This window comes from Lolium rigidum, chromosome 1 (genome assembly GCF_022539505.1).
Source record: "Lolium rigidum isolate FL_2022 chromosome 1, APGP_CSIRO_Lrig_0.1, whole genome shotgun sequence".
NCBI classification, from domain to species: Eukaryota; Viridiplantae; Streptophyta; class Magnoliopsida; order Poales; family Poaceae; genus Lolium; species Lolium rigidum.
In genome coordinates this window covers 100,033,284-100,043,173 of record NC_061508.1, presented here as the reverse complement: position 1 = coordinate 100,043,173, position 9,890 = coordinate 100,033,284, and the positions used below count along the sequence as shown (strand labels likewise).

Genomic DNA, 9,890 nt, shown 5'->3' with positions numbered 1-9,890 from the left:
GCAGAGATCCTCGAGCGCGAGCCGTGGCCGATACGGGCACGCCCACGCGCCAGCCACCTGTCCCGGACAGGGACGGCCCGGCCCGCGGGGCCCACAGGGCAGACACCCAAGCACGTCACGTGGGCCCGCATCTTGGATCCAGGCCGCCTCCACGTGCTCCCCGCCCCGCGTTGGGTAAGGAAAGAAGAAGAAGAAAAATGGAAAGATCTGCGCTACTACTACACCACGACACGACACGGCACGGCACGCACGAACCAGGCCCCTCTTGCGCTGCCGCCCGCCCCTGCTACAACTACTGCGGTCGTGGGCGTCGATAGAACCGAAGGATTTTGGGGTCGGCGACGAGGGATGGGGATCTCGATGAGGCTCCTTCTAGCGGTGGCGCTGCTGCTCGCCGCCGTCGTTGCCGCGGAGGAGCAGGCGGTGCCGGTGGAGGCGGCCGAGATCGCGGGGGGCGTCAAGGAGGCCGCGCTCAGGGCCGAGCTGGCGCAGCTCACGGAGAAGATCTCCGCCTTAGGTCAGTTCCTCACTGCCCGTATCGCATCGGTCTCGGTTTCGAATCAGAAGGAGATGTTAACTTCCCTCTTGTACTTTTCTATGGGGGGCGAGGGCGGGATTCAGTTGGGGCCGGGGCTGATTGGATTCTTGCTCTGGGCTCCGGAGCTAGGCTAACCCGCCATGGTTCACTCGGATTGATAGACGCCGTAGCGCTGGAGCGAGGGGTTTAGTTTTACAGCCCAAATCCGACGCCACGAGCTCTCCCGGATCCGTCTGCTAGGGGCTTATTAGTGCTCACGTGATGATTGAGGCGCTCGTTTTACGTGGCTGGGCTGCTACACCGCTCAATTGATCAGCTGGCTCTCTGTTCTGACAATTCTACCTGCTTGCCCCGTGCCGATTTTGATCCCGCGTATCACACATATACTTGCATACTTTTTGATTCAGCAATAAACTGAGCTAAGGAGGGGATTATTTATTTATTTATTTATTTATTTTTCAACTGCTCAAAAGTTATCTTTTGGGAGGACTGTTTCTGTAGTGGTTGGATGTGTCAAAAGAATCCATTTTTTTTTTTTGCCTAGAATTTACTCCAGAATCAGCCACCTTTGGTTGAAATAAGATTTTAACACTAATTGCTCAATTCTGTCTGCCCCACTTAATATACTGCGTATCTTTTACAGTAAATGATTCCACCGTGGGAAAAACCAAGTCGTGTAGGTTTCGAATGACAGAGTACCTTTTTTTTCCACACCAAAAGCACCGTCCAGTTGTCAGTTACCGATTACTTCTTTTCACAAGTTGAATTTGCTCATCACCAAGACACTTTATAGACCATCATCCGACTAAGAAAGATGGTCTGATTGTTTCGCTTCTACAGAGTCGGGCATCGCGGAGAGATCCCAGGACCTCAAGAGCAAAGATGCTGGCATCGCCAAGCTTGAGAAGGACATCGAGGAGAAGTCGCACAAGATTACTACTCTGCAGAGCGAAATCACAGCCCTCCAGGTAATTAAGCATCATGCTAGATTGATAGATAGAAACCTCTCAACTCCGAACCATTATTTTCTTTGTGGCCTTGCTAATGTTTCTTCCTATTTTTCGTTTAATTCACAGAAAAAGGGGTCTGTGGCTGCTGAGGAGCAGGCTGCCAAGGCCATTGCCCGGGCTGTCGAGCTTGAGAAGCAGGTATGGAAGACTGAAGTTAAAAAGAACTGTTGAAATTATCAATTATGAGCTTGTGGTTTCTCATCTTTGGTGTTCTAGATCGACATTCTCAATAAGGAGATCGAAGCACAAAGTAGCCAGAGAACAGCACTTGAGGCTAGAGCTAACAAGGCGGAGAAGAAGGTGCAAGATTTGAACTCGAAGCTTGAGTCAGTAAGTGTATTCCCTGACTTCCCTACTATTGGCCTTTTTTTTTCTGGACAGAGGGTAATCGATATTTTTGTTAGGGTCATATACTCCTGCAAAGACGTAAATCTGTCATTTGTAAAGTAGGTTTAGGATCCAGACTTCTGTGCTTAACACATTATTCTGAGTGGTATCTGTATTTTCTTTTTATCTTTGTTAGTCATGGACTCATGGCAATGCAATAATCGCTTAATGAAGTGTGCTACTTTCGTATAAGTTCACCAGAAGTGAAATCTAATCTTGTATGATGCTTAACAGCATAAATTATCAAGTGATTACTTGTTCATATATTGAACGTTTTACCTAAGTCAGGAGGAGCCTATAATTAGTTTCTAAAGCTATTGAAGTCCGAGTCTACATTTAGTTTACATAGCTATTGAATGCCTGTGTTATGAGTGGCAGCTGAACTAACAGTTGAAGTGAACAAACATGCTAGATGTTGATCAAATTGTTCTTATTTCTCAAATTTGTCTTTGCTAGCTCCAAAAGGCAAGTGGCGAGCAAAAGCGTACGATCCAGAAGACGGAGCGTGCTCTTAAAGTTGCTGAGGTTTGCAATTTGTTTTATAATTGTTACTGTACTTCCCTATGGTGGTTCTATCCTTCATTTTATTCAATATCTATTATTCCTCATGTGTAGGAGGAATTGATGAGGCTGCAAAACGAAGCAACAACTAAGTCAAAACAGCTGACAGAGGTATCATATACCATATCATCACAGCTGCTAGTAACATTTTTTCCCAGTGTGTGCCTGCAAGGTCAAGTAGATTTGGAAACCTGTTCGTGACAACTAAATCATTCCATCTCTTGAACTCTATCTTCCATTATAAAGAACTCACAAATTGGGCTGGAAAAATAGATTTTGCTTTTAAATATGATTATTATGGTTGCCCAGAATGATAATTTCTGTTTATCTACAAATATATTGCTTTCTGACGAATTGGAATAAAGAGAACTTTCAACAGATATTAACTTGCACACTAACTACATAGCTTGAGAATGCATCTGGGCATTATTTGTTGTGTGGTGTCAATAGTCTGGTGGTACTTCTGATGGTTAACTGGTACTTAGTTTACTTATAATTTGTTGGACACCAAGTAAGAATTGTGTATCTCACGATACCCATAGCGGTATCTTCCAGACTTGTTGAAGATACTTTTTCTGATTGTCCGTAACGAAAACAGTTGTATGATTCTGTGTTTGTCCTTTTTCTAAGGTACATGGAGCATGGCTGCCACCTTGGTTGGTGACATATTCTGCTCGCTATGCGGTAAGATGGAACCACAGAATATGCACCCTGCCATTTGTTTACTCACACTCATCCGTGTGATCACCATCTTGTGTAGGAGGTGGTCTCAGGTCACTGGAATGAACATGGAAAACCTGCCTTGGAGAGCTTTTTGGAGAAGGTACATCTCAATTAAGCAGTTCCTTTTACTTCAATTACAGGATGTGATGCTTAAATGAAGTTGTTATTTATCCTTGTCTGCCATGTCAAATTGCTCCAGGCATCAGAAAAATCTGCTCAAGCAAAGAAATGGGCTGAACCACATATCGAGACTGCTAAGATGGTATTGACATTGGATTCATGCATTTTCCTCCTTTATTGCTTATCTTGCACTAATAATATTACTTTTGTGCTTGAAGAAATTGGTTCCTGTCAAGGAAAAATTGGCTGAGCTTAAGAAAAATGCAGAGCCTTACGTGGAGAATCTGTCCACAAAATCAGTGGAGGTTTATGAGGCATCGAGGGATGCTGTTACACCTCACATTGTAAAACTTAAAGCATTTGCTGATCCCTACTGCCAGGTACTGTTTGGTTAGTTATACTAATTGCTGTTATCACGGTAGTAGCTTTCAATCATTGATGTGTAGTTATGGCTGTTCATTTAGGAAGCTAAGAAGCTCTCCAAACCTTACATTGATCAAGTTGCTGAGGTCACGAAGCCACATGTTGAGAAAGTTAGAACTACTCTTAAGCCTTACACTAAAAGAGCAGTTCATGCGTATGGAACATTTCTTGAGTTTGCAACCACATACCATCGTCAGGTTTGTGACTATTTTACTCATTCATCAACTAATTTGGGATGGAGGGAATATTATATATGCCAGCTTTTGTCTATGCCAAGCTTTTGCTGCGATGTGCAGCGTTACCCCTAGTTTCTAGCTGTAGCATGCTAGAGTAGAGGCATGTGGGCACCACTGGATGTGCCCTCAGTCGTTGTTTGTAAAGAATACTTCTGTTGTTTCTAGTCCAACTTCTTCAGCACAAGCCTTGAGAGGTTGACCCACTAGTGTGACTTTGTGGTTAAAGGTCCTCAGTGATGCCAAGGCTATCTTTAGTGCTAAATCATGTTAGGTTCCAGCTGCGATGGAGCAAGGGGACAACAAAGATAACTTGGTCTTGGTGTGTGAACCATGCCTCTCGCTTAAATATTTGAAAGACCAATAGGGTATTGTATCCTCAGAAAATCTCCAGAGGGGCACAACATCCTAAAAAAGAATATGTGCTGAGGTTAGATACGATGGTGGAATAGACACGAAACCTTTTTTTCTCCCAGATTCATTACTGTGTCAAATGGGAGTCCAGTATGTGCAGTATATACTATAAAGCAAAACCCAAATTCTGAGTCAACAGTGAATAAGCCTCTTGGACCTCATCTAGAGTTGTTATTTGTATATGTACGTTGTCCCGTTTGCAAAATTTTCAAATATATTGTAGTCCTATTCATTTGAAGTCCTATCAGGTAGTTAATATCTGTAGCCTAAGATATCAGCACTAGACAAGAAGCTATAACAAAACAGTGTAACCCTTCCTAAATGCATTTATATGGGAAAAAGTCTAAATTTTTTCTCTTTCCGTAGGCTCAAGCAACCATCTCAGATTACTTGCACCGACATGAGATAACAAAATCACTTGTGACGAAAGAGTTGGTTTGGTTCCTGGTAAGCACTCTTGGGAAATAGTCAGAAAAAGCAACCTTGATGGCCCCACCTATCTAACCGTCATTCCCATTTTTTTACAGGCTTCTGCTTTGCTTGCTCTGCCTGTGTTTGTTATATACAGGCTTCTAGTAGACACCTTCTGGTAGTTTTCTTTATTTTTTATATTTTATTTCTTATTATTATTGCTATGACCTTGCCTAAACTGATATTCCATAATTGCTGTGAACTCTCTTTCTGACGTGACACAGCACCAAGAAGAAGAAGAGATCCTCTCACAATAGTCATGCAAACCATAACAACCATGGCAATAGGAGACACAAGCGCCGACATGCTGAGAAGTAAACTGTTGTCGACTGCCATGTAGGGTCGCAGGTACTGTTTCTCTCTCCATCAGTGGGCCTCTGGTTGCTGACATTTTTAACCTTCTATTTTGAGCGAACTCAATAATCTTATCATGCAATTTATGTTAATATATATTCTGGTCTTGATGCAGAAATCAGATGAGTTCTTCCTGAGGCTGTTTCTCATGAGCCATGGTGGAAGGATGGAACGCTGTATACCACCAGATTTTTCGTTTTCTTTTTGCCCCCATTGTATGGACTATAGTTTTCAGCAGCGGCCTTATGTATCTGCTTCTCGCCGAGGTTTACCGCTGAGGTTTATGGGCTTAAGCCTCAGCGCTTGTCAATTGTTTATTGTAACTTTGTTAATACACTCGAGTTTGTTTGCGGTGTGCCAGTTTTGTTTTTTGTCCACGTACATCCTAACTATACGATATACAGTTGATCCCCGTTTGTGGAATGCTATGATTTAGCAGGCTGAGTTGCAAATACTGAAAGCATATGCTAAACTGTACTACTGCTTCATGGCATTGTGGGTTTGTTCGTTTTGATCTTGTTTTGGTACAAGTACCGTGTTAGTTTTTTCTTTTGAACAACAGTGCTGGTGCTGGAACTCACTTGTCTAGAACGACACAGCTGGTGTTATAAAAAAGCAGCCCAATTCGTGCAGTAGCTTGAAAGCTGAATTTGTTTGCGCGTGAAGTAGAGCAAGCCGTATCTGTGTGAGAAGAAATACATGCAGAGTTAAACTGGGACACATATGAGGAGTGAAGCTCCCCTCTCTAGCAGAGCTGGTCATGGAAGGGCGCCAGAGTAGCTAGGTATAGGTGTAGATCTAGATCTAGTAGTTTTCTTTGTATTACCCCTGTGGAGACTGACGTTATGCCCTTCGGGACATGGCCATGGCGGAGCTCGAGCTGCTCCCGGTGGCTGCTGGTCGTGTGGCTGCTGTCGGCGGTGCTCCTATGGGAGGAGCCGGATGCGGAGGGTGGCGGCGCTTCCTCGTCTGCTTCTCTCTCGATCTGGATGGTACTGGCCTGGATCTTCCTCTTCTTTGCCACCATGGAGGTGGAAACGAAGACGAGATCCTTGACGGTGCTGTTCTTGGCAGATCGCCCTGGAGCACAAGTTCTTCTTCGTGCGCAACACACGGCGACCAAGTTCGTCGCCGTGATCCTCGGCCAGCATGGTGGCCCAACCTCAGCCTCCAGATCGGAGGCCCTCTGATTCTCCTGCTGGTGCTCGACGCTTCCAGAAGACCAAGTGGTGTGTCCCCGGCCTCCTGGTGGTTGCCAGCGGCGGAATCTTCTCGCCGGTGTTGAGTATTCGAGCATACAATTCTCTGAGCTCGGCGGAGACGCCTGGAGCTCGCCGGTGGCTGGTGGCAGAGGCACTATCCTTGATTGCTTTTTCTTCTGTAATTTCAGGGTGCTTTGTGTAAAGTGCGAGGCCCTTACTTCAAATAGTTGGTTTGTTAGGACAAGGGATGACAAAGGGCCTTGCTGCAAAATGTACCTGCCACATGTGATTCAATGAAATGCTCCTCTGGGGACGTAGACCCTGCCTTGTGTTCAAAAAAAAAAGAGGAGTGAAGCTGGAACATACGACCCTATACTTTGTAGCTAAGGATTATACCCCATGATAAAAAGAGAAGGGAGCAAAAAAAAGTACAACAAAGCCTACACAGAACAACACAGATGTTCCCAGCAAAATCCTCTCTGTTTCTCACTCTCAAAATCGCAGAAAACAAGAAAGCTTTTTTTAGCAGAGAGAAAAAAAACCTAGCTGCCAGCCGGCCTGCCCTACAATGACCAGAATCGGCCCGGCCTGCTAACCAGCCCACGTTGTTTTGGGGCTTCCAGCCCAGCCACCGACGAATCGGTCGTATTCACAAGTTTAGTGGAGTTCAATGTTTATTACCGAACACGCCTAAAACCCTAGCCTCCGTCCCCACAACCTCCACCACCGCCGCCTCGCCCCCGAGCCCCGCCGCCGCCGCCACCAACGCCATGAGGCCGCTCGACGAGAAGGAGACCACGATGGTCTTCGAGAAGCTCTTCAAGTTCACGGGCCCCAACCTGAAGCACCTCCTGGAGCGGCCCTCGGCGGAGGGGCCCGACGCGGAGCCCGGCCGCTACTGCCTGCGCCTCCACAAGAACCGCGTCTTCTACGCCTCCGAATCGCTGGTCCGCCGCGCCACCGCCGTGTCCCGCGTCCGCCTCGCCGGGGTCGGCACGCCCATCGGCAAGTTCACCCACGGCGGCGCCTTCCACCTCACGGTCCACGCGCTCGACCTCCTCGCCGCGCACGCGCGCCGCCGCGTCTGGCTCAAGCCCGACACCGAGCGCTCCTTCCTCTTCGGGAACTCGGTGCCCAAGTCCGCGCTCGCGCGCATCACCGAGAACACCAAGTCGGGCGACGGCGTCGTCGTCATGTCCATGGCCGACGTGCCGCTCGGGTTCGGGGTCGCCGCCAGGGGCGCGCAGGACTGCAGGAAGGCCGACACCAACGCCGTGGTGGTCTTGCACCAGTCGGATGCCGGCGAGTACCTGCGCAAGGAGGAGGAGCTCATGTGAGGTGAGGCTTGGGTGTTGTTACTGGTTGTTGATCATATGAGTGAATTTTGTAGGGACCGAATGTCTTGCTACTTGTACGATGCTTCATGCCTAGTGCATTTACATGTACCGAATTGGTTATATTATGAGATGAGATGGTTGCCAATTTATTCTGTATCATGCAAACTGATATTTTTCCCACTTGTGACTTGTGAGCATATTGCTAACACATTGCCCATGCCTCGCAACGGATCAAACACATACCTTGAAATCATAGAAAGAATACCATCAGTTCTCTCATGTGTCTAAAATACCATTTTACGAACATCTTAGGCTTAACCTGGATTTTGATTCCAGACCATTTGAAGCGTCTTGTTGTGCCATACATCAACCTACGAAAAGAAATATGCATCACTTACGCCATTCTAGTTTCTGCTTCTAGTTTCTTCTCACACAGAAACTTATGAGTTTACACCAATCCCTTAATGTTAAATTTGGCAAACTACATGGGAAGATCGTGAACAATTTTTTTTTGTTAAATCATCATATCAACAAGGAGATACCCCAGCTATTTCACATAGATGTAACCAATTTCCTCTTAAGTGACTTTTGGATCAGAAAATAAAAAATCAAGTGCATTGTTTGCTCTATCAACTGTATCTTTGTAGCACTTATGCTCTTCTTGCCATCCCTGCAGAATTAATAATTTATTACCTGTAAGATGTTTCAAAAAGTACAAACTAGCATTCTTCCAAATACAAACACTAAGGGCATGTACAATGGTAGAGAAAGTATGCCTTCTCTTAGGCTGCCAAATCATCTAGAGAAAGCTATAAATAAAGGTTATACAATGCATTATCTCTCATTGCCATCTCTACCAATTAATGTAAAATAATTAATTTTTGTAAGAAAATAGTGCTAAGGGAAGACAAATATGGTACAATGGAGAAAATAGTCTTCCCTTATTTTCTAAGAGATCATCCCTTAGCTAAGGGAAGGTAACCTTCTCTTTCTTATTTCTCTCTCCTCCAACTAAGCGAAAATCCTACGTGGCAGCTCTAAGGGAAGGCTAACATCACCCCATTGTACGTGCCCTAACCAAACACATATGGTATATGTCATGTAAGTAATTGGCACCTAGTTATTTCATTGAAGTAGCTGTAGTTATACAAAAACTTAAAGATAATAGATATGTTAAGTAACAGGACCAGTTGATTTAGTGAACAAGTATTGCACAAGGATCTTAAGGATGGCTGAAATATGTTTTCACAACCTCACTTTAAATTCTCATAGGAGGTCAAAATCAAGGCAGACTAAGAAGTTGCCATACTTATATGGTTTTCATATGAATCTGTTCAGAATTTTCTTGTTTCTAATTTCATGGTTCCCAGATCGAACATATATTACATGGTGCCCAGTATTTAGCAGTTACTAGCATGATGCAGCAGTAAAAGAACCAAATAATACATTTGAGTATATATCTCATTTAAGCCTGTTCAAATAACACGGATGCCTGTTCACCAAGTTCCAGAAGCTCATACAGGACCACTTGCATATACACACATAAAGAGAGAGACATAGAAAGGGACTTCATATAGCTGCAGTGAAGGTGAGAGAGGACAAGACATGCTCTGATGTGTAGTTGTGCACAGCAGAAGTGGTGTAGCTTGCCAGCCTTCCCTTGCAGCCTGAAGCCTCGTGAACAACTCTAGATGCATAGCTCCTGAAACTGAAGATGGGTCTGCTTTGACATGGATTAAAGCTTGGAGCTTCTATCCCTTGTAGGGTTCATTTGGCCGACTATTTACTCACAATGGAATGCTTGCCAGTTGCCACCATTTGGTTTGCGTAAGTTCTGATTGTGAGAATGACACACCATTCTCTTAACACCAACTCTCTGATATAACGCTGGAACTAGGAGAGAAGAACATCAAACATGCTTAGGCATATGTCGGTCATACTCCTCTAAACCGCTTCCTTTTGCTGCACTCCTTCGATGAATGCTTTGCAAATTATATCACAATAATCATGCATCTAGTTATTAGGAGAACTGAAGATGGAAAATCCAGACCTTGCGGAGGTGCCGAGTAATTTTACCATGTATTCTATATCAGAAATATCAGAAAACCATCGCCATC

The 9,890-nt window shown here is 45.0% G+C and overlaps 2 protein-coding genes across 2 annotated transcripts; both read left to right on the top strand.

The window, feature by feature from the left end:
* The first annotated feature begins 348 nt into the window (after positions 1-348).
* Positions 349-5,657, top strand: LOC124701905 (apolipoprotein A-I-like). Its single transcript, XM_047234036.1, has 15 exons — positions 349-517; positions 1,379-1,506; positions 1,615-1,686; positions 1,765-1,878; positions 2,392-2,460; positions 2,551-2,607; positions 3,127-3,180; positions 3,257-3,319; positions 3,419-3,481; positions 3,558-3,719; positions 3,804-3,959; positions 4,776-4,856; positions 4,937-4,998; positions 5,105-5,228; positions 5,350-5,657. Exons 1-14 carry the CDS (start codon positions 349-351, stop codon positions 5,196-5,198), a joined length of 1,344 nt encoding a protein of 447 aa, XP_047089992.1. The 3' UTR covers positions 5,199-5,228; positions 5,350-5,657.
* Positions 5,658-7,206: 1,549 nt separating this feature from the next.
* Positions 7,207-7,898, top strand: LOC124678599 (60S ribosome subunit biogenesis protein NIP7 homolog). The gene has a single exon (XM_047214469.1). The coding sequence runs from the start codon at positions 7,207-7,209 to the stop codon at positions 7,771-7,773; it is 567 nt and encodes a 188-aa protein (XP_047070425.1). The 3' UTR covers positions 7,774-7,898.
* The last annotated feature ends 1,992 nt before the right edge of the window (positions 7,899-9,890 follow it).

What these genes read in the sequence shown, in the direction of transcription:
- LOC124678599 (XM_047214469.1), top strand. Translation starts at nt 7,207, where the DNA reads ATGAGGCCGCTCGACGAGAAGGAGACCACGATGGTCTTCGAGAAGCTC.
- LOC124701905 (XM_047234036.1), top strand. Translation starts at nt 349, where the DNA reads ATGGGGATCTCGATGAGGCTCCTTCTAGCGGTGGCGCTGCTGCTCGCC. An exon ending in GCGAAATCACAGCCCTCCAG is followed by an intron (nt 1,507 to 1,614) that starts GTAATTAAGCAT and finishes TTTAATTCACAG; the next exon opens with AAAAAGGGGTCTGTGGCTGC. An exon ending in TGAACTCGAAGCTTGAGTCA is followed by an intron (nt 1,879 to 2,391) that starts GTAAGTGTATTC and finishes TGTCTTTGCTAG; the next exon opens with CTCCAAAAGGCAAGTGGCGA.